We start from the raw sequence: 23,750 nt of genomic DNA, 5'->3' as shown, positions 1-23,750 counted from the left end.
GCAATAACAGAGGATTGTTCTATCGTAGCAGGACAGATTTTGGTCGATTGAGTCTATCAGGAGTTGCATTTGTGGTTTATTTCTTCCAGATAGTTTGTACCATAATGAGTGTACGGACATATAATCCCTCAGTTCTCATAGGGAACTGGAATGAAGATATTTGCTTGCAAGAGGTTCGAGATTTTTGAAGATTCGCTTTACTTGTTTGTGTACATGGCCTCCAAGCTAATTGATAACATCCCGTGAAATGTGTACGGGAATACATTGTTTTCACTCTTGAAGTAAACTTGAAACTCATTCGTTTGCAGGATAAGCTCAAAGATTTTCTTGAGAAGAAAGAAAGTGGAGAATTACTGATACAAAAAGCCAGCAATCTCCTTCAAAATATACTCAAAAAGGTGAGCGAACGCGTTATTAATTATTTCTCAAGGAAATTAGCAAATTTATTTAAATTTGCTTGGCTTGATTTATACTTACATCTTAGTTTATTTTGCATAATCTTTAAGAAGCTTTCAACTGTTTAGCAGCTTTCACGCCATCAGGAATTCCTAATGTAAAAATATCAAATTGAATACTTAACTTGATCCCAGTTAAGTAATACTATTTAGTTCATACCTGGCTCTTTAATGGGCCAGCAAAGATTGTATTTATGTGTCACTCTAACAGTTAACATAAACCTATTAATATTCCCTGCTGAGGCTTTCTCTATTTACTACGCTTTGGATTGGTTACAACTGCTACAAGCTATGATTTGCTGAAGCAGTTACCCTTGAGTTCTATTTGAATTCTTAAAGCTTATAATTTGGAAAGTATCCTCTACTTATCGAAAAACAGATTCTATGTTGCCGTGCATCTGTTCAGTAACAGATCAAAGATCAGGGCTTGACACTAACTTTTCAACTTACTAGACATTTTAGATGTTACAAAAATTTCAGTTTGTTAACTAGCCAAACTGGCTGGTGGAAATAAAAAACCAGTAGCTAAAACTGAATTTCTACTAGTCTGTGGCTAGTGGGCTACCACTAGTGTCAAGCCCTAAAAGATGATGCTCAAGTGTGGTAAGAAGAAAAAGAGGTACATGCAGCCAAGGCTGTGCTTTAAGAAAAATTGAATGGAGCCCAGTGCTCTGAAATTGTGGAATCCAGGGTGCTCAGCATTTGCTTTTTATGAAAAAACTAAGATTCCTGAGTTGCCCAAGAGCAAAAGTGAGGCACTAGGGGCCACTGGGCACTGCTAAACCACAGCCTTGGAGGCACAGCCAAGTGTGTCCCTGATGTTCTTTCTATATTTTTTGCTTCTTTTGTGATCTGTAACTATATTAACCCACAGCAACATGGAATCTATATTTGTTTTATACTCATATTATATATGTTTTTAATAGATCATGAGTGAACCAATCAAAAGGAGTATAGAGTCCAGCTCATCATGTAAACATAAATGTTTTTAATAACATGATTAAAGAAGCCACACTTACTAATCATGAATCAGAAGAAAAATTTTGTCACTCCCAAATGACATCTGAAATCTCTATGATATTTCCATTTTTATTTCAATCTTTCACTGTGTGTTATTCCATTCCTTGCAGGTCAATCTGTCGGTATCTCAAGATGGTTATCTTCATTATGGTGACACAGTGTGTATCTTCAATCCAGCAACAGAGGCAGCACTTTCAGCAAATATGTCTGAAAGCAAAATGCATGATGAAAAGAGACTCGTGGGGCCATGTGATGTGTCAGCTTCAAAGATGACAGATCCTTGCATTCGAAATACTTTTATCATAGGGTGTGTCGCTTTGTTTACGTTATTCCTTAAATACTGCAGTAGGACTATCTTTGATATAAATATATGCATTATAAGATAACTACAAGCCCCCTTATTGGTTATTGCACTAGTAAAACCATAGAAATTTACAGTTAATTTTTTTTTAGCAAATGGTAAACACCACGGTATACACTATCGAGTTATGGATGCATGTAGGAGGTTGCTAAGCATGAAAGAAACGTAAGAATCACACGAGGCGATAGCCGAGAGTGACTCTAGCTTCTTGAGTACTTAGCAAACCTCCCAAGTACATCCATAACTCAATAGTGTATGCTGTGGCATTTATCATTTGTTTTTATAACATAACATTGATACATTGTAGCAAGAGTTTTCTTTTTGTTTGACAAATCTTACATGACCAGAAAAAAACAAGCGTGCGTGGAAAACTAGTCTTTGCATTTGCTCACGTCAGGAGCATACACCCATGGGAAAATGGTGGATGCTGAACTGACCAATCAGAGCGCGCACTTTGCTTTCAATTGGTTATGTTATGTTAGTTTTTTGGGTTTTCATTTATCTAAGAAATCAAGTGACAGGAGAAAAGAGCAATACAAAAAGTAACAGGACAATATAACCTTTCACATCTAAAAAAAAAATGTCTAGGCCATCAAAATCTAAGCCAGACAATTATTTCATCTTTGTTGCTTTGTAATAAACCACCTTTTTCCCAGGTGGTTTATGACACTCATTTACTGTCTGGTGAAATGGTCTATTACATATTAAAGTAAACTCATTTGACTGTGAACCACCAAGAAGAAAAAAAGGAGAGCTTTGAGATACAGGGACACATTGATGGCTGATAATAAATATATGAAGAGCCAGACTGAGTATAAAACACCTGGATGGAAATTGTTGTAGCTGGGAGTTGAGTTAAGTTATATTAACCAAACTTGAAGTTACCAATATTTCACTGTTATATTTTAATTAATCATAAAGAAAAAGATTTAGAAGCTTTTGGGTCATACAAATGTGTAAATATAGTAAATAGGGCTCAGTTTGGATTCTTGAAGGTGTCCATTCAGGCCAAAATTATCAACTGTTTTATTAGGCTTTAAATATGCAAGGTTCTCAAAGTTGCCCCCAATTCAATGTAACCTGCCAGTAATTTATTTTATGATGTTATTACCAGGCCAGTAATTTATTTTGTAATTTTATTACCAGGCCAAGAGCAGAGGGTGATGGAGTGTTAAGATTTAATGAGCCATTCACACTGAGAACTTTACCTGGAGTCGGAGGAGAGGTATGCAATCAAATTATAAGTAAGGAGTTATTTCATATGATCTCTGTAAGTCAAAGACTTTCAGCTTGGATTGTGTAGTAGAGAAAAAATATAAATGTTGAATTACAGGTCAAGATGTTCACAAAGCATCCAAGATAAAATAATTGTCTGGCTTAAATTTTGATGGCCTAGACATTTTTTTTTAGATGTGAAAGATTATATTGTCCTGTTACTTTTTGTATTGCTCTTCTCTCCTGTCACTTGATTTCTTAGATAAATGAAAACCCAAAAAGCTAAACATACAAAGGGTTAATTGGCCTGCATTACATGCATCTAAAAGGCAAATTCTTTAATTTCTCATTATTTTTTTTGTGACAAATCAGCTGCCTTTTGAGTTCACCCTTAAAAAGTTTAGTCTAATATTGTTAGTAAAACAAACTACTGCTCCTGTCTAACCGAATGTTGTATAGGATTTCTACTGAGCCACTGACATTCCCTTTTTTAAAACATAAATGCTAAGTTTTACCTTAGTCCCTGTACTGTGGGAATAATGACTCCAGTCATAATACAGCATGGTTAACCCTTAAATACACCCCATATTCATTTCCTCCATACTCTTCTTTATACATTTGCTTTGATACTGACATGGAGAATTTGTTTAACATCAAAACTTGTTAGGTGGGTAAAAATTTCTTTTCCTTCTCATAAACTTAATGAATTACAGTATTCTATAAGTATAACTGCCAGGAGAAATTAGGTCACGCTGGTTACTCCAAGGGTTTATATCAAATGGTTAATGGCCATTACTCAGTCAAAGTCAAATTGATCAGACATTGACAAGATGTTTTACGTCTGTTTCTTTTCCATGCAGCTCAAATTAATGAGTGACAGAATAACATTTAATGAATGTGCAAAGAAGTCGAGGCAACAGCTGGTTACCCTTAAGGAAGATATGACATTCATGTCTTGCTGGTAAGCACCTTTGGATTTTGTTTACATTATTCTTCATCCACTTGTAAATTAGCAATGGTTACCATGTTATATACTTGAAGCATGGAAAAAACGGCTTTTTTCAGTGGAGCTTTCCTATTTGAGCCATTGATATTGTTGGTACTTTAAACTTACAATGTATCTACTGTAAGTATGCTTCCCCTCCCCTCCCCTCCCCTCCCCTCCCCTCCCCTCCCCTCAGGATTTTACCATTAAAGGAATATTTTTTCGTTCTTTACAGAACGTTAATTTCAAATTATGCTCCATAAATTTGCAATGATCATTGTTTTTCGGTAGGAAAATCCTTTGCCATGACCCTCAGCAGCGTCTAGAGACAGAAGGAATGCCTGTCCCGGTAAGTTCTCCATCTCAGATACCTGTCTAGATGAGATTTTATTTGTTGCAGAAGATTGAGCCAACTTAACAATTACCTTCTGTCTTTGCTCGCTTATCGTTTATAGAGTGAGCATAATTTTAATCATTATCAGTAATTGAAATTGATTTTTTTTTCCCATTTGATAGGCAAACACGAAAGTCATTCTAAACCACGTGAAAACCAATCAGAACTTGGCCGCCTTGACGGAGTTTTCTTTCCGGTTTGTCATAGTTGATAATTGCAAACAACTTTATTTATTCCCTTTAATATTCTTCAAAGTTGGTGAGATTTAACAATTTATCAGTGCGTTACTTTGTTTTCTCTGACTTTTTCCTGACTCTCTGTTCCCAGTAACTCGATGTCTTACCAATGCGTGAAATACTTGATTATCAGTACTGATTACAGATTATTTTCATGCCATCTTACCTTAGAACGCCGTTTGGAAGAGAGTTTGAGGTGGCCGCCAAAACTGAAGTAGATTCTCATAAGGCAGAAAAACCGTGTAATCACTGGGTGTTTAGAACACGAGAAGTACAAGATGCAGCGAGAGAGCACGAGTTAGAAAGAGAACAAGAATTTAAAGATTTACTTACAAGAGAACAAGCTGCCGAGGCCGAGGTAGCCGCTGCCCCTCCTGCAGATGAAGCACCTGGTGCGTCTCAGGATAATCAGCCAGGGGGGAGCAGTGAACGTGCTCAATAAAACCGTCAACCTTCTTGATGATATGTAATTTCATAGCTGTTTATAAGTACTTCTTAGTGTATTAAATTAAAGCGTGTGATATAACTTATTGGACTTACTTAAAGATTTAAAATGATTTAAGTTCTATTAACGTAAATCTAAAATCATTGGAAGACTATATAGATTCGTTCTTTAAACCCTTGTTAATGTATCGTTCACCGCACTCGGTGATTCTTTATTGAATTAGTTACATAGCAGTTGGAATTGTTTTCGTTTTCTTTTTTGCTTTTTTGTCATTAGTCTCAGTCGATTTCGTGACTATTAAAGGCGATATTCAGGCTTAATCCTTATAGTTTGTAAACGTTCACTTTCATTTGAATTCTTCTTTGCATTTTGAAGAACTTGCTATTTCAATCAAGCTTGTGTGAGTAAATGAACTTAACTGTGCCAGAATCAGATAAATTCAATGAATTGTACACTAGATTATAGTAAAAAAAAAAAAAAAGAAAGAAAAGTTCAATAACTACGAAGTACGATTTTGTTACTAGATTTGAAACTGTACATAGAATATATGATCCACTGCTTTCGGCAACAAAAGTATCTTTGGATGTATTTGTCATTTTATTGTTAAACGATACAAGAATTTTTTTTCCCAGCCTTGTCTGTCGGAAGAGCAATAAGTCGAAAGGCAGCACCTCGTGATATCGATATGGTCACGAGAAGGCCTTTTTCGCTCACCTTTCATCTTTGAATTATTTAAAATCTAATAATTACAGACCAAATAGCTCGTTCTAGGCGTTCACTGAATAATAAACGGCGCGATAAGGTCCAACCCCGTCCTTAGGAGCAAGGTTGGGTACTGACTGAGTATATCCACCGGTTTACTGCTCTTTACTATCGCGCTTTGTTTTATTACTCCACGCCTGGGGCAGGCCAAAGACCAGACCTGCTAATTTGTTCGGGTGAGAGGAGGAGATTTGGAAGGATGGAATTGTGAATACCATGATTGTTTCTCCGACTTAATTGGCCGGATTTCTCAATGATTAATTTGTTGGAAAACAGTGGTAATCAACTCAATCCACATTCATTGCGTTTTATTTCATTTTTCCTCTATCTGCGATGAGCGGACAAATTTCTCCTTTCCGTGACTTTTTCTTACTTCGCCCACCCACCACCATAAAACTAGCTATGCAATGGTCTGTCACCAAGTCAAGATAACCTGTAAAAGGTGTTGTAATTAATACAATCCACTCGGCCCTGACCTAAGATGAATTATCGTCGTGGATCCATCTTTCAGCAAGTTTTCTCATGACCACACCTGCAGTGGAAACCTAACTGATTCCCACGCGTATTGATGATGTTGATGCTGTAGTTGTTTATCACGCGAACCCTCTCTAGCTTCACTTTCCACGACTCAGCAGTGGGAAAATATAGGAAGGCAACACGATATAAAATTTCGGTGAAGGAGGAGACGGCTAACTTCTCGCCTATAACAATATGTAGAGAAAGGAAGGCAACAAGGTCTTAGTAAAGCTGTTTTCAATACGCGATTTGATCTTGTTTGTGTGACAATGAGTGATAATCCTCTGTTAAGTGAAATTTATTAACTCTATAGAGGTGCGGAAATGTCGCAGCACGAAACCCAAGGAAAGTGGTAGTTATGAGGTTTCAATAAAAGGCGGTTGCCAGCGGTCGACCATCACATCATGTAAGACCTAATAATGATAATAATAATAATAATAATAATAATAATAATAATAATAATGATGATAATAATAATAATAATAAGCTTTATTTCAACTGATAAAACTAATCAACAATCTAATAGATTGGCTGGTAGAAACTAGTGATCAGCACGATAAATAGTATCAATCAAAATCAAAGGAGAAACCCTATAAAGAACTAAAGTCTAAATTAAAAGGACAAAAATATATATAGAAAAGCTAATACTGAAATAACTAAATAAATGATTAGATTTGTCGTATTCTGAAAAATATTTAAAAACTATTTCCTTAAATTTAGATAAAGACTGTATCTCTCGAATGTCTTTTGGTAAAATATTCCACTCCTTAGCAGCAGTACATTTAAATGACATGTGACCCATTTTGGTCTTTGTAGCAACAATGTTCAATAACGTAGAATCTCTAAGATCTCTGGTATGAAAGGCTGATCTCTTAAGGAGATAGTTCTCTAATTTCTGTGGGAAATTTATATTATGTATAATCTTAAAAACAAGATTAGGTCTTAAGAGTCTACGTCTACTCTCTAAAGACAATAAAGAAAGCTTACTACCCATTTCTTGAGAACATGTATTGCGATTTGCAGAGAGCATGGTACGCATGGCCTGATTTTGTAACCTTTCTAAACGTTGTGAGTTGTTCTTTCCAAAGTCTCCTCTTACCGCCTCAGTTCTCTTTAGCCTGAGCGCAGGTTCTCGTGTTTTAGTTTCGCGGTGCCACCGTTCAATTACACCACTGCGGAAACCGCTTATGGAAAAAGTTGTTCGGAAACCCAGCTGAAACTGCAAGTGATAGAGAAGTGTCAAGTAAAATTTGGCGGTGGGTCAGATAATGAAAGCTTGAACCCTTGCCCCCACTCTTCTCTTAACGCCGCGGTGATTATTCATTTTCAACCCCAAAAAGTACCAGCCTTTAGGTGGGGGGGGGGGGGGGAAGGGGAGGGAGGGGCAGGCTCTTACGTTAGAATGGTGGGGTTACACCTCTTTCCTTTGGCAAACCTGAATTAAAACTTAAGATACAACTAGCCTCGAGGTATTTGTGTAATTTATCATGTGACATTGGGCTGACTTTGGCCGCCTAGAGCCTGGAGCCACACAGAGGGCGAAGGTGGCTATTATATCCTGTGCAAGTTTATCTTTTGAGCCAGCAGCAGCACCCACACGCACACCCACGACAGTTCGTGACACTGATCGCTTTTTGCAGTTTTTATTGACTTAAATAGCATCGGCTATATGGGGAACCAAATTCATGGACTGACTGTGGAAATCAGTTTCTTACAGCCTGAATGATAATAATAATAATAATGCCGATAATAATAATGATAATAGTAATGAAAATAATAATGGTTCAGTCCAAGAAAATATAGACAGTTTTTTTAATATTCTCTCGTCCAGTTCTAGGACTAAAATGTAAATCAAAGGACTCATTAAACAAGAATAATAACATTAATAATCAATAAATTATAGTACGCTTTTAGTGTAGGGGTTAGTGTAAAGAGGAAGTGCGTGTAAAGCAGCTGCATCTTTGAGATTTCTAAAATAGAGTTATCAAATATCTTCGTTTGAAGAGGCATCGATAGACAAATAGACTGAAAACCCAAAAATTGAGAACCGATAAAAAAAATGGACTGCTGCATAACTCATCTGCAGGATGAAGACCGACCGCTTTTAGAGAACGAATTAAATCGTTTCATGTGGGTTGAACTGAATTGAATGAGATGCGTAACGCAGACTTCTTTTGAGGAATTAGTACAGCACATGCAAGACATTTTATCTAGATTAATTTGATTTTGAATACATGTCTGCGATAAACTGATAACAGATAAAAATAAATTTTCCCTTCACTGACCTTCCTACTTCCTATTTTCTGGTTTGAATTATGGCCTTTTTTCCTCATACAGACGGTTTACTCAAAGACGTACTGGCTTGTTAAGGGACGTGATGGAATTTTGATGAAGATTTGTTGGGAATTACTGAGGCAGAGTCTCTACAGGAAAAATGAGATTTTTATTTGTATTATGACCATGGTTTCATAAATTACTGCTATGATTCAAAACACTATAAACGTGATCTTGGTCGTGTTAACGAACTATCTTTAGAAAATTTGCAACAACAACAAGAACAGCATGAAATCATCTTTTGACGACTCTAGGGGTAATTACCAAACGCGAACTAAATTTACAGTCAACAAATCAAAGATGTAATCCAATCAAATCGTTAGCATTTTTTGACAAGAAATTAACACGCACCGATATAAACAACAAATTTGCGTTATAAACAAAGTGTTTCAAGTTTATCCGCTTAATTTGAAAAGAATCGTTCTCGTAGATGTTCATACATTGTCATACGACGTCAATCTAGAGAGAAAAACAAAAGAAGCAGCTGTTCTAACGAGTTAAAGAAAGGTAATATCAATGAAAGACCTCACGTATCATTGCAATTCTAAGGTATTGATGCACAAATTTACTAAGATGAGGGCTGTGAAGACAATATCCACTACTAAATGAATATCGATGGTTACTAATGATATCTACTAAAGAACAGAAATTTCAGCATCAAGACTTAACCTGTCCGTTTTGTTTTTTCGAAAACCGTATGGTAGCTCTTTTGGTGGGAAGAACTCAACGCGACACCAAAACAAAGCAGCGTTAAGTTCTTACTTCCTTTCATCTGTCGCTACTCAATAGTCATGGCTCTCTTTCTCCCATGTGATAAACTCTTGTCTATAAATCCGTCTCGAATCTGGTTGATGCTGGCGCCTTTTTCGATCAGGAAGCTTGCGCAGTCGAATTCTCCCTCGTAAACCGCAGCGTCCAGCGGTGAAGAGCCATCTTTATCCCGCACGTCGAGCTGTGCACCTTTCGTGACAAGATATTGAAGGCTTTCAAGGCTTCCCGAGCTAGCAGCACGATGTAACGGGTAAACTCCATCGAGACCCGCCTGGTTGATATCCACGTTCGATCCTTCCACTACGCTTTTCAATGTGTCCACGTCATTGTGTGTGGCGGCCCACTGCAGTAAAACATAAGGATCAAGCGACAAACTTCGTTTCCTCCTAACAGATTTTTCGTCCGTTGTCAATGAATCGTTACTTCGTAGCTGCGCTGTCCTATCTTCGCTTATTTTCCTCGAGATGTTTCTAGAAGTGGAAAGTTTGAGTACACTTTTACAAATCGAGGAAGACATCTTGACTTATCAAGAGCGTGTCTGAGTATTTTTTTTTTTTCACTCGGCTGATGCCTTTAAGATTTAAACAATTTTAGTTAGCTTAATTGTTTTCCATCTAAAGTTTCACTTCCTGCGGGCAGAATCGTTTTGATCAAAATTACTTCTGTTGCTTTAGCATGGCTTTGCATCTGGATGAGTTCGAGCAATTTTAATTTACGCCTCAACGCAACTTTCAGAAGCAAAGCACAACCAATAAATAAAATAAGTTCAGGCTTTGAAAGGATAATCCATTTTCTACTGACACGCCTTAAAAGTGGATACTTATCGTTTTCGTTGTCTGTCATTGGGATTGATCAAAATCCATACTTAAGTATACAGTGAAAGGTCAAATAACTCTTATGTATCTGGTCGTTGCCAAGAATAACTGTTATTTCCTCTGAAAACAAAAGAAAAAAAAGGTATACAGTTAAAGGTTGGTCCGAAAACCAATATGTGAAAGAGGGGTACCTGTTCTCCATGCAAAAGGAGAATCATTGCGTTTCTAGGCTAATTGCAAGTTATAAAGTTTGACTATTTTGGTCCCTTTTAAATGACAGTGGGTGTTAAACGAAAACATACAAGAATCTCTACACGTAATCATTAATTGTCTTTTTTAAACACGATAAAGAAAGGGCGAGAAAAAACACTTAACCAAAACCTGTTAGTAGATACAAAACTAAGCAACCTAAATCTAAAAGGCAAAGGAATTTTTCAAGAAATTGAGCAAATTTGCAGCACCATAAGAATTTTACTCAAAATTGAAGGAAATTAATCGACACAAGTTAAGTCAAAATAAGTGTGAGCGTAATCTACCGAAATCAGAGAATTAAAGCAAACTAACAAACAAACAAACTAATGAAACAATTCGTTTGTGAGAGAGATAGGAATACAGAATAGAGAGGTCAAACACTGTATAGGTTAAGCCAGGAGGACAAACAAGTAGTTAAGAGCACAATAAACCCGTTATCAACTCCATTTTCGAAGTTATCAACACAGTCTAGGAGTCCTGCGTTACAATCGTAAGTTGCCTTTGATAGATAACATTGATCGGGAGCTCTGTTATTGATAAGTTCCATTATCATGCAAAATCTTGACCAATATCCGAGATTTCTCTGTAATCGATCAGAACCCTTCAATGAATCTTATCGGATAAAGCTTGACCGCGACAATCTTAGAGGCCGCTTCCATTAGCTTTAATACCTGACCACAGCGTAGTAATAAATATTTCTATTGCATATTTTCGCGTTCGTAATGATACTTGTAATGAAGAACCGCGGTTTCCAAAATCAACATACTCAACGGTTTCGGGCGGAAGCGATACACAAAGTTCATTAAAGCGAAAGAATGTAGGATAAGTTGATCACTGAACTCAAACGAGTGTTAGCACGTACTTTACAAAAAGTTGTTCAGTTCTCAGCATTTGCCTGAGAAGAAATATGATCGAGCTCTGCGCATTTTGCACGTTTCTGGAAATTGGCGTTTAGGCCCTAAGTCATTTTTTGTAAGTTTTCAATGTTGGACCAGAACCAGTTTTTCCTTCGCGTATGTATCTCAAAACTGGAGTCAGGGTCATTCATCGGTTTATCGCATTGCCTCAATCGTCTTAGATGTAGAGGACACTTTGCTAGACTCCCCGAGCTTTGTTGAATTTGCGGTAAAAAGGTAGAGATAAGCAGCATCAGACAGGCTTTGGGTTCCATCGGGAGAAAAGTCCATCAGCTGAGATTGAATTCCCAGGGCGGACCCAGGAATTTGATGAAGACGGGGGTGTATATATTTTACTGTATAAATATTTTACCGTGTATATATTTATTTTCTTTCACTAGAGCCACGATATATAAATTTGAGACAAGCAAGCTTTAAATACTTCAAGTTGAGTTGTAATACGCGATCCTTTTGTTGAAAGAATCATGGTTTCATACAATTGTCATGACAGCTTCGAATGAGGCAGCACCTAGCTAACGGCCTAAGGACATAACAGGTTTTATCTTACTCAGCGAAGTAGAATTAGATGTTAAAGGAATGTCTTACTTGTAAGAATTAAGTTGTCAATCAATCAATAAAACCCCCAAGTCTGTGGGGGGGGGGGGTGGGTGGGGATATTCAGAATCCCCGACCTTCTCCCCGATCCGCGAATGAATGGTTACTCAGCGGCATAAAATATCCACAGCATAAACCGTCGCCATAGAGAAACATCAATAGCCTTCAGTATCTTTACTGACGTCAATTGCAATGCAAACCTTCAGCTTACGCTCCTTTGTTTGTTAAACTAATATCACACTCGGTTGCGGGCCAATTAAATTGGATCAAGCTGACGATAAACGCGTCACACAGTGGATTCAAAGAAATTGAAAGAGCTCAGTTCTAACAATGTCATCGATTTTTAGAGATAACACTTATTTTACGCTTTCAGGCATAATAAAGAACGATTCCAACCGGCCAATAGAAACAAATTGGAAAGTTTGTAGAAAAAAAAAAAAAAAAAGAAAGAAATTGTTTTACCACTTCAACTTTGTTTTAGTAATATGACAAAAATAAATATACAAGAGGTCAAGTCAATCTAGGAAGTTAACTGATTTGTTAAGCCGGACCAGAAAGTTCGCTGACCTGTGAAAGACCACAGGAATGTTCAAATTAGCCTAAAGTCAACCATGATCAAAGATAGCGAAAGAAAACAAGCTCTTAATTGAATACAACAATGACGTCTTTAAAACCTGATTTATCATCGCAAATATTGGAATTTTTTAGTCACGATTGCCTTCAGGCATTGGAAGGTGACATTGTGAAAACGGGCCAAAAGAGAGCGACATATAGTTACAATCAACGAAATGTGCACAACCAAAACTTTCACCAAAACAAATCTGCTTACAGGAAATGAAACTCTAGAAGCCAAAACATTATCCCCACCAACCCGTGAGGGCCCTAAAGACAAGGAGATACCAGATATTTGCGTGCAATCTTGGCAGTCAACAGATGAAAACAAGAACTCACACACCAATCTAGATCATCTTGGAATAGACATGTGCTCTGCCACAAAGACTGCGTTAAAATTTCCGGCAAGAAACTGTGTCTTGAGAAGAATCAGCGAAGAAAGAATAGAAACGCAAAAAGATGATGGTAAACTGAAGCCAGATGATAAATCAGCGAGGAGAAGAAAACAAAGCTTATCGTTGGATCCACAACTAGTACTCCAGTGGGCTGCCACGTACAATGATGTTGATACCTTAAAAAATGTAGTGGAAGGCACGAAAGTCGATCTTAATGCTCCAGGAGTTGATGGGTCGTATGCCTTACATCGAGCTGCTAGCACAGGGAGCCTTGAATGTCTTCAGTATCTCGTGACCAAAGGTGCGCAGCTGGAGGTTCGCGACAAAGAAGGGTCCTCGCCGCTGGATGCTGCGGTTTACGAAGGAGAATTTGACTGCGCGCGCTTTCTTATCGAAAAAGGCGCGAGTATCAGTCATATTAAAGACGGATTTACGGACAGGAATCTGGTTAAAGTACGAGGACGAGAGCGAGCCATGACCTTCACGTAGCCGGCACACAAAAAGTGCGAAAGTCGGCTCGCAGTTCAAGGGCGAAATGTTCTTAAACTTTTGTACTCCCTTGGATCAGTGAATGAAATCTGCCTCGCCGTTTATTCGAGTCGAACAATGATCAAATGATTGATTACATGGAAAGTAAATGGTAGTAAGATGTATCGAGGAAGAGGTTTCTCAAATAGGTTGAAGTGCAGTTTGCACATAAAATCTGACTACAGACGCGTCGACGAGATCGGCGCTCTCGAAGACGAATGGGAGAACTGCTTGCTCATCAGTTTCTTTACTGATTAATCGCGCTTGAGTGTAACAGGTGACTAGATACCTCTTAACTGAGGGAAGGATAAAAAGGACTGTGGAATTCACGGTTAAACTTGAAATAAGAACAATTTGGGTAATTTATATTTTTAGAGTAATCTGTGGATCATGTCAGTGCTTGGTGAAACAGGTTTCGTCAAAGTTTTGAAGGAACCATCGCTCGTTCGGTTCAAAGGGTAAAAAAAAAGGTATCTTTGCTTAATGAAAAAATTAAAATTGTCAATGGAAATACAAAAGTACAAAAGACTACTTAAATTGATAACCGTCATTCAGCAGTAATAGCCACCAGGATAATGGGTTTCGAATATCAAAATTAGTATCACGACCTTGCTCGTAAGTTTAGGCCTTATATAAGTTAGATACAAATGGTGTAATGATAAAGAGGCGTTAGTTTCATACAGATTTCGGATTGGCGTGACCCTGTATGGCGTTCTGTGATAAGAAAAATCCTGATTTATGAAGTTTTAATTTTCCTGAACTCACCTCCGTTGATTCTGATCTTAATTTGTCTGTCTTGTTTGTAATCTCGTTGTCAGTCATCATTCCAACGAGGTTGATTATTTGTGTCAATAGACAGGGGGTTTGTCGAATACTTCCTTATGCTTGAAGAACAATTATCCGTTATACGAAGCATGTCGGAGTGTATTAATCAATTTTTTTGAGTTTTCATGTGAATCAGCTGCTTTGTCTTGAAACGAAAACGCCTTTGTTCGCCTACTCTATGGAAGAGAAAAAAATTCAGTCGTACTGGATTTCAGCGCTTGACTGAGTCAGGTTACCAATTCACCCGCAATCAAGCGGCTAGCTGACACGAGGTAGCTGTATTGAGAAGCAACATACGATAAAGATAAGGACTGTTAAATGGTTGTTGTCGAGAGAAAAGTTCTATGTGGCAAAAATGCCAGGTCGAATGAAGCCACTAAGCTGCAGGTCAATGAAGTATGTTTCACTGATGAATCCAATTAATGAACATGTGTTTATGTTTGTGTTTTGTGTTGATCTTCAACATGAATAATCGTCGAACGTACGCTTCATATACACTGATCTTAATTTTAACAGCGCACAACACCAAGATGGTGGGTGGGACAAACAGGGGACACACAGGCCACGATAGACATACCATACATTAGACCCTTCTTAGACATTTTGTTGTCAAACAGGGGACATACTAGCCATACATATGAAAGACACTATTTATTAGACCCCACCAAGACAGTTTGTCGTCATAACTCGACTAGCCAGGGGAGCCATTCTATGAGACCACAGCTTTACTTTTATTTCCCTTTTTTTTATTACTTTGACATTGCTCTGGCTTATTGAAAATTGAATAAGGCTGCTAGGAAAGTACTGGCGAGAGTAAGGAAACAGACCACACTCCCCCACTCCCACCCCCCATCCCCCCTTAACACAAATATAGCGAGTCGGGTCCATTTTCTAGTCTCTCGTAAAAGCGAAGCAAAAAGAGTAACTGAACACCCTCCATACTGAATGAAGTGCTGAACTGTAAACCATGTTGTTCGGACGTATGTATGTAAAGGCGATAGTTTAACAGGGCTGAACGACAACTTAATCTGATTCTCTACCTGTCTGAGTCCATAGTCGCCAATTATGCCAACAGTTTCTCAAGGAGAGCCATTTCCTTTTCTGTTTGAGAACCAGACAAAAGTAAAATCAAGAAGTCTTTTTTTTCTCGTAGAGATATATCTTTGCTGACACTGAGCTGATGTTGACACTTATGGATTTCAACACCACAGAGTATTCCAGTTTTGATCGCAGTATCACATTACAAAAGCGATGAGTCGAATATTTTCAAGGCAAAATGGATGCAGTACTTTATTTTGTAAAAATTTCACGAAATTTCACAAACCAGCTGTAATACAACTATCTGGACATATGAGATCTACAGTGCTACCGAGAGCTATTAATCCGCCAGAAGAACATTTCTTCATGGTTGCAAAGATACCATTTAGCTCTCTAAAATTCCGGCAACAGTCGACATGATTTCATTAGCGACTGATTAGCTTGAAGGTTTTTTCGTCTAATGAGATTAAGAATTATGTAATTAGCAGTTTATTTTCTGAAACCACAACCTACATTAACGAGTTTTCCTTGGTTAATTCTCTGTTGGAAAACTGACTGACTAGAGTCCAATGAATTCCCTAACGTCATTCCACTGTTCGAGAAGATCCACTGCATAATTGATAACCAGTAACCTTGGCAAAAAAATCGGACCCGGTGATGCGGAGGTCGTGAGCTCGCTGTTATAATCGGTTACCATAGCAACTAATTTTGAACAAATTTTGTCATGATTGATTGAAAAAGGCTGCCATTAAAGAAAACTAACTTGATATAATTGACAAAAAAAAACGTAGTGAGCGACATTTCGAGATTCTCGCTCTTTCGCCTTTCAAAGTGCGCAGACGAACAAAAAACAAATATTACGAAGTATCAGCCTTTAAATGGAAACACGGGTGAAATTGTTTATTTACTGGTAAATCTTAGCAATGATTTTGCTCTGAGGTCACGGTGCAGTAGCTTTTAATAAACAGCCAGCATTTGTAACAAAACAGCTCTTAAAAGCAATGTCTGCTTTGGGCGAAGCAGTGTTTTTATGCCTGTTTTCGACGATTTTACAACAAGTTTGCTCGCTGGATAATGGCCTCGCAGTAACTCCACCAAGTAAGTAGTTAGTTTTGTTTTAGAGGAACTAAATTCTACAAAAATTATAAACAACAAACTCCATTTTTCTCGAGGCTGATTTCAGAACTGGTCTTGAACAATTTTGCTCGCATCCTGGCAATGGTTTGGTAAAATTATTGCATCTTACCACCGTTTTCCGGCCTATATGACCGTTGTTTTTCTCTTTTTGTAAAATTCGATTCTCCCTTTATCGTTTAATGTCATAATTTATTACCATTTCCTTGGTGACAATGCGTTCTTCGTCGCTGCTTGGTACCTGTTACACCCGTCAAGAGATCAGTAAATATTGATGACAGGAAAAATAATTTTTTGGTGGTTGCTTCACAACGAAATGAAAATTTGATCCCAGTAAATGCACAACCTTGAGCCACGCCTGTCAGTTGTTGTAAGTTTATCCTTAAGAATTGGAAAAAAGATGATTTATATGGGTGAGCAAAATCTTTTCAGCGAGAAAATGAATGAAAATCAAAGCCGATTAAATAAACCATTTTGAAGCGAATATGACTGGTATTCACTAAAGAGAGAAATGCTAGTGCAAGTTTGAAGAATTCATGATTTCTATGATCTAGAAATAAGATAGATTGTACAAACATTTTCAGATAAGCTCAAGAACATTAATTCGAACGAAGGTTCAATTTGTCATCACATAGCAACATCAACCTTGTCCCCAAGGCCCCTCCCCATTTTGAAGGGCAAATTCCCTGGGTACGAGATTAAAAAGTCTTAGTATCATTCGGCTAACACTGAATCTAACAAGATAAGTTCTCTGGTTTTGAAATTACACTAGTTAGCATATCAGATCACAACAGAACAAAACGTAGCTTCAAAGAAATTTTTCCTAAATTTCCGAAAGGGAAGGACATTATTCAACAGGCGTCTTTGATAGCTCTCCAAATTCAAGAATATTACAGCTACATAGCAATTTCAGTGCAAAAGCTTAAATTCTGAATAGCATTGATAGTTGCTCTGTATACTATGGAAATAGCTTCTTAGGGTATACACTTCCATCTCAGCTAATTTGAATTAAAAGCACGTTTCTGAGTCTATGCAAAAATTCCCACACGCGGAATAAGACACGGTGAATTTGCACGGAGCAATCATGTTTGATAATGCTTTTTTGGTCATCTGTGTTGCTGTTGTCCGTAATTGAAAGTCACACGAGGACTACCTTTTGTCAATCTTCTCTTGACAAGAGTAAATTAATTCTAAGAACTTTTGTGTGCGTTTGTTATAGTGGGATGGATGTCGTGGGAGAGATTTCGCTGTGTTACAGATTGCGAGAAGGATCCTAGAAACTGCATCAGGTAAAAATGGAGGGACTCAAGATGCTGTGATCTAATAAATCAAGACTATTGAACATGATAGGTTATATTCACTACTCACAATGCACCATAGTTTTTACTTATTAACACCATAACTATATTGACTGATTCATTGTTTGATAGCTTGATTGATCGACTGAATGATTCATTGATTGATTGATTGACTGATTGATTGATTGACTGATTGATTGGCTGATTGACTGACTGATTGATTGACTGATTGATTGACTGATTGATTGATTGATTGACTGACTGATTTATTTATTGCTCTGACTGCAGTGAAAGACTTTACATGGAAATGGCAGATGCAATGTATTTTGGTGGATATAGCACTGTTGGCTACAAGTATATCTGCATTGATGTGAGGAATTCTCCAGCTAAATAACAAATACTACCATTTTCATTTCAAACGAACATTTTCATTTCAAACGAATATCTTCATTTCAAACGAACATTTTCATTCCAAACGAACATTTTCTTTTCAAACGAACATTTTTAAACCGCCTCCCAGTTAGCTCAATGGATAGAGCGCTGAACTGTTGTGCGGGAGGTCGAGGGTTCAAGCCCCGGCCGGACCAACACTCAAGGCCTTAAAATAATTTAGAAGAATATGCTTCCTTTCTATAACATCAAGAAATGGTTAGATATTCTAGTCTTCTCGGATAGGGACGAATAAATAGAGGTCCTGTCTCCTGCAAGAGGGGTAGGAGACGGTAATTTCCCACATACGAGATTACTGTGTGATGGATGTCCTTCCCTGGGGTGGGATGGGTGGGTTGGGTTTAGGTGGATGAACCTTGTGGGGGACTACGTGTCCTATTGTTCTTCCACCTGTAGAATGTACAAATCTTTAGAAACAATCAAAGTTTGAACATTTTCTCCATTTGCTTTACAACTCTTGTCAAAGTGAAATTGATAGAAAATGCTAGTTATATCATCCAATTATTTCACTCTAACGCTTCTAATTTTACTGCTCCATATCTAGATATCAGATTATCTTTGTCTTAAGACGTTTTTGATTCCAAGCCGAAGACAAGCGTGAAAATTATATCTTGAGTTCTTTCCTGATCATACTTCAGCTTTCGCTCTTAATTCTATATCTTTTCAACCAAGTGCTTGGTATTTCAGATTTCGTTCTCAGTTCTTCATTGCCTTAATTTCCATTTCTCTGTTTTCCTTCAATTTCAGGATTGCTGGACCGATATGAGTCGAACAAAAGATGGTCGGCTGCGGGCGGATCCAAAACGTTTCCCAAACGGAATTAAAAAGCTAGCAGATTACGTACGTAGAGCATTATGTTTCAAGTCATCTTACTTATCTCTGGTGTTTCTTATGTCATGATATATTTACTGCAGTTATCTTCTGGAAGGGTCTTTCCTCCTTGAAGCTAAAGCATATTTGCACTGATGACATTTCCAGGTTCATGCAAGGGGTCTTAAGTTGGGAATCTATGCAGGTACCTTGGTCCTTTATAAACTTCTTATTTTGAAACCTTGAGTTCATGTTTTCTCCAGTCTCGTCGTCAGATCAGTCTGCATGTAACCTTCTGATTTCTTTGAACAATTTCAGATTATGGAACCAAGACATGCGCAGGGTACCCAGGGAGCATCCATCATATAAAGAAAGATGCACAGGTTTGTACACCAGTTGAAACAATCGCACTCCGTAAAAACTGACTCTTTTTCTTTCTCGTTCACAGTGGGCAAATATTTTTTTAGTGTCACTCTAAGCTGGTTTCTCTTCTCAGACATTTGCAGATTGGGGAGTGGATTACCTCAAGCTGGATGGTTGTTATGCAAACCCCAAAAAGATGGACAAAGGATACCCAAAGTTTGCCAAGGCACTGAATAAGACAGGCCGCCCCATAGTGTTTTCATGCAGTTGGCCTGCGTACCAAGTCTTCACGGGCATAAAAGTGGGTATGACATTGTTTCTCAGGATGCAAGGTTTTTTTTCTTTTGAAAAGTGGTTTGCGCTTATCCAAGAAAATAAGTTCGTTTTCGTTTTGATTTTGTTCTTGTAGAGAAGCGTGCTTAGGGGCTAAAATTTTTGCGGTAGCAAAAGCTGAAAGAGGGGAAACAAAATCGAAAAGGTTCATGACAACTTTCTTTTCATGTATATTCAAATTAATCGAATGAAGCCTTACACTGCTGTAAAAAGTAAAATGTTTTAAAAACCCGAACTTTCGCCGATCAACGGCATCATAAGAGTTCCCTGATGATGCCGTTGATCGGAGAAAGCTCGGAATTTTAAAACATTTTACTTTTTACAGCAGTGTAAGGCTTCATTCGATTAATTTGTGTATATTTTAGCAATGCTGCTGAAGGAAAACATGAACAGATTACTTTCATTTCGTGATTCGTTACTAATGCTACATCACAACCAATGTAATAATATTTTTTCAGTTGCTAGGTCTTGGCGTAGTATCAAAGATGAAATAAGTTTTTTGTAAATTTATTTGCAGCCCAACTACAAGAAGATCGCGAAATATTGCAATTTATGGAGAAATTATGGTGATATACAGGTAAACCTAAGAATAATATAATCACGCTTTTTGTCGCAACGCTTCACATTTCATTGCGATTTGGGAGAAAAGGAATACAGGACGTGTTGGACTCCTCCTCTATTGCAGCATATATCCTCGAATATGAAATATTTTGGCTTAAAACACTGTAGGCTGAAGTTTAATCCCAGCGTTTCAAATCATACATACTGATTCGTAGGGCATTCACAAAAACCTTGGCTTTTAATTTGCAGGATTCATTCCAGAGCTTGGTGAACATTTTAAGTTGGTATGGAGACAATCAGGATGACATGATACCAGTGGCAGGTAGCGGACACTGGAACGACCCTGATATGGTAAGTGGACTCTCTTTGAAAAGCATGCACACTCGCTGTATCCTCTTGATACCATGATTCCTTTCTCCAGGCTTTGAACTGGACGTTCCTTGACGTTTAGTCGTAGGTAGTACAGAGCTCGAGTTTTACGTGTCCACGTGACAAAAAGCCTTTTGAATTCAGGACGTCATCAGATTGACATCCTTATTTTGCAACCTCATAACCTCGGTGGGAAAACTGCAAACAGCGCTTTTCCTCGACCCAGAACTGGTTCATATTTACCCATTATTGTCAAAAGTTTCTTTATTTAACTATATTAAAACAATTCTTATTCACGTTCCTCATGTAAATGTTACACTGCTCTTTTTATCATCGATGGACCGTGATCCAAATGTAAATTCTGCTAACCCCGCCCCTTACCAAATACTCTGACAAGAGAAAACATGAACTTATTATCTTTTATTTAATTAATTAAAATCATAGGGAGAGCCTCAAATGAACCAAAAGGATAAGTAGGAATTATCTCATTTCTTTTTTGACCCATATTTTCTCTCTCAGCTAATAATTGGAAACTTTGGTCTGAGTCATGAACAGTCCAAGCTACAGTTTGCTCTTTGGGCCATATTGGCATCTGTAAGTATTTCCTAGTGACCCAAGAAAGCCCTTGATTTCAGTCCTTAGATTGAAAAACCATGGTCAAAAAATTCCATTGCAACCGATTTAATTTTTATTGCAAATACGGTCAAATAAAAATAAGTTCTTCAAGTCGTGTTTCTCTATCTTAGAAGGGTTTATAGATTGGCTCTTCAGTAATTATGAATTTCCCTTTTTTTCGCTCGAGAACGAGTTCGTTTTAAAACGGGATTATTTCTCTCTTTCTATTTCTCTCTCTCGGGAATAAGTAGTTATAGCAGTAATGACTTATTAATGGCTAAGGGCAACCAGTTGCAATCCTTGAAGAAGTTTCTTGACTGAGTCTCTTTGACAGCAATTCATGCTTTTGAAATTATTCTTTGCATGATTTTCGTCATCAGCCTTTGCTCATGTCAAACGATTTACGGGACATTGATGCCAGATCCAGAGAAATTCTTCTGAACACGTAAGTCACGTGCGCTGTCACGAGCACTGCTGAGGTCAGCATTTCCTTTCAACTTCCATCGCGTTTTTTACAAATCAAGTCTCTGTGTCATTTTAATTAAGGAAGAATCGAAAGAGTCCTAAATGCAGACAGCGCCATGAAACCACCAATGATTTCATAGAGAAACAACAGTCCCTTTTACAGTTGTGGGCTTGGTGGCCAAGCCTTTGAACAGGAGTGAGGCTAAGGGTGACCTTGTTATGATAGAGATGTTGCTGCTTTTCAAATGCAAATTTCTTTGTTATCATGCTAACTGGATACAGGTCTCTATCACGACAGGGTCACTCTTAGCCTCATTCCTGTTCAAAGGCTTGGCCACCAAGCCCACAACTGTAAAAGGGATTATTTACATTCCAACTGAAACCCAATTTTTTTTCACTCCTGAAAATAACTTAGCCGGAAATTAAAATATATTTTACAGAGAAATAATCGCCGTAAACCAAGACAAGCTCGGAAAACAAGGAAAGCGAGTGATTAAGGTACAGCGAAATTCAGCAGCATTAGTAATTTTGAGCAAAAAAACCCCCTACATCTGGAGGGGTGGTTTCAAGCATCCATGACCGCAATACATACCCGCGTCTTTTTTTAGGTAATTGTTATTAATATTCTTTCATCAGGATTGCTTGAAATGCTAAGCTGCTATAATTCATTCGGACAATTCATTAGAAATAAGACAGACGATAACTATTTGAAAAAAGCGCTCAGGAGGACTCAGATTTCAGGACCCTCCGATTTCACCGTCAGTTCGGTTCACTCTCGTGAAATCGATGGTAAACCAGGCTATTCATGAGGTTTATATACATGACAACTGTTAGTCCTACATACTGCAAAGGTCTGGTAGCAATATCGGAAACGATGACCGAGCTCAAAATTCCCATTCTTCTCTTAGTTTAGTATTAACATAATGGCTTAAATCAAGTTTCTTTTCTGTAGAACAAAGAAACATTTACAGAGGTATGGGCGCGCCCCTTGTCAGACTGCGGAAGCGTAGCTGTGGTGCTGCTTAGCCTGAGATCAGATCTACCGTCCGATGTGGAAGCCCCGTTCTCAGACGTAAGCATCTGAATTCAATTCTCTCACTAAAGCTTTTTGACAGGAAGTACCAAATCTAACATCGATCATCCTTTCCAGGATTTTTTCTGAGCGTGCGTGATGTGCGGCCTTCTCTTTTACTAAAACATCCTGAGGGTACATGATACCCTTCTCAGAAGAGAACTTCCTCCAGAAGTTCTGGAGGAAGTTCTCTTCAGACGTTCCCACCCTTTTGATCAAGGCGAATACTTATTTCAAAACTTAGTTTAGATCTATTGTCTTGGAGTAAATCTCCCCCTCTAAAACGTCTAATGTTTTCCGACTTAATACAAAACGATTTCCTCGTGGGGTATCAGGATACAGGATATCTTCCCCGGAGAAGGGTGGCTTCGTTCCTTCCCCCCCCTCCCCCACCCAGCCACCCACACACACACACACACACACACACACACACACACACACACACACACACACACACACACACACACAGTCATCATACTTATTAAACTAACTGTTTCTATTCGAACTTAGGTTGGAATTTCAACAAAAAGTGCCTGCGCACGTGATCTATTCTCTCATCAGCAGCTAGGAATGTATAATGAAACATTCATAGCCAGAGTGAACCCCAGTGGAGTGGTCATGATGAAGCTGACACCGATCTGTGAAGAGGAAAAAAATATAGTCAAAAAGAGAAAAGGAAAAGGAAAAGAAAAACATAAGAAGAGTTGCTGCTTGACCAGTTGTTGACATAATCAGGAGCTCTTGACTGTGTTTACTAATTAATTTTTTTGTTGCAATCAATAAAATAGTGAGAAACGTTTGTTTGAAATG

General features: G+C 38.0%; 5 protein-coding genes across 8 annotated transcripts; 3 read left to right on the top strand and 2 right to left on the bottom strand.

The window, feature by feature from the left end:
- The first annotated feature begins 2 nt into the window (after window positions 1–2).
- Window positions 3–5,687, top strand: LOC111321687 (cilia- and flagella-associated protein 161). The gene is made up of 8 exons (XM_022924638.2): window positions 3–173; window positions 309–398; window positions 1,586–1,782; window positions 2,983–3,061; window positions 3,912–4,012; window positions 4,328–4,385; window positions 4,553–4,626; window positions 4,838–5,687. Exons 1-8 carry the CDS (start codon window positions 105–107, stop codon window positions 5,106–5,108), a joined length of 939 nt encoding a protein of 312 aa, XP_022780373.1. The 5' UTR covers window positions 3–104; the 3' UTR covers window positions 5,109–5,687.
- Window positions 5,521–8,812, bottom strand: LOC111321689 (uncharacterized). Of its 2 annotated transcripts, none has more exons than XM_022924641.2 (3): window positions 8,675–8,812; window positions 7,377–7,608; window positions 5,521–6,574 (listed from the first exon to the last, which is right to left on the bottom strand). In XM_022924641.2, the coding sequence occupies exons 1-3, from the start codon at window positions 8,720–8,722 to the stop codon at window positions 6,381–6,383; spliced, it is 474 nt and encodes a 157-aa protein (XP_022780376.1). In that variant the 5' UTR covers window positions 8,723–8,812; the 3' UTR covers window positions 5,521–6,380. The 2 variants fall into 2 exon arrangements, with proteins under 2 accessions (XP_022780376.1, XP_088613323.1); XM_088757197.1 differs by having other exon boundaries at window positions 7,489–7,608.
- On the bottom strand, window positions 8,017–13,156 carry LOC148732030 (uncharacterized). Of its 3 annotated transcripts, XM_088757195.1 has the most exons (3): window positions 13,024–13,151; window positions 9,486–10,429; window positions 8,017–8,812 (listed from the first exon to the last, which is right to left on the bottom strand). In XM_088757195.1, the coding sequence occupies exon 2, from the start codon at window positions 10,009–10,011 to the stop codon at window positions 9,502–9,504; it is 510 nt and encodes a 169-aa protein (XP_088613321.1). In that variant the 5' UTR covers window positions 10,012–10,429; window positions 13,024–13,151; the 3' UTR covers window positions 8,017–8,812; window positions 9,486–9,501. The 3 variants fall into 3 exon arrangements, with proteins under 3 accessions (XP_088613321.1, XP_022780375.1, XP_088613320.1); XM_022924640.2 differs by lacking the exon at window positions 8,017–8,812 and having other exon boundaries at window positions 8,814–10,429; window positions 13,028–13,156; XM_088757194.1 differs by lacking the exon at window positions 8,017–8,812 and having other exon boundaries at window positions 8,814–10,429.
- Window positions 12,218–14,871, top strand: LOC111321688 (uncharacterized). Its single transcript, XM_022924639.2, has one exon. It carries the CDS (start codon window positions 12,861–12,863, stop codon window positions 13,566–13,568), a length of 708 nt encoding a protein of 235 aa, XP_022780374.2. The 5' UTR covers window positions 12,218–12,860; the 3' UTR covers window positions 13,569–14,871.
- Window positions 14,872–16,402: 1,531 nt separating this feature from the next.
- Window positions 16,403–23,739, top strand: LOC148732029 (alpha-N-acetylgalactosaminidase-like). Its single transcript, XM_088757183.1, has 14 exons — window positions 16,403–16,568; window positions 17,824–17,893; window positions 18,191–18,272; window positions 19,100–19,192; window positions 19,331–19,367; window positions 19,481–19,545; window positions 19,659–19,826; window positions 20,376–20,435; window positions 20,669–20,770; window positions 21,308–21,382; window positions 21,784–21,848; window positions 22,309–22,366; window positions 22,821–22,940; window positions 23,451–23,739. The coding sequence occupies exons 1-14, from the start codon at window positions 16,472–16,474 to the stop codon at window positions 23,664–23,666; spliced, it is 1,308 nt and encodes a 435-aa protein (XP_088613309.1). The 5' UTR covers window positions 16,403–16,471; the 3' UTR covers window positions 23,667–23,739.
- The last annotated feature ends 11 nt before the right edge of the window (window positions 23,740–23,750 follow it).

The sequence above is a fragment of the Stylophora pistillata genome, chromosome 4 (genome assembly GCF_964205215.1).
Source record: "Stylophora pistillata chromosome 4, jaStyPist1.2, whole genome shotgun sequence".
NCBI lineage: Eukaryota > Metazoa > Cnidaria > Anthozoa > Scleractinia > Pocilloporidae > Stylophora > Stylophora pistillata.
The sequence above is the reverse complement of the archived record's forward strand: the minus strand, read 5'-3'. Positions and strand labels throughout refer to the sequence as shown.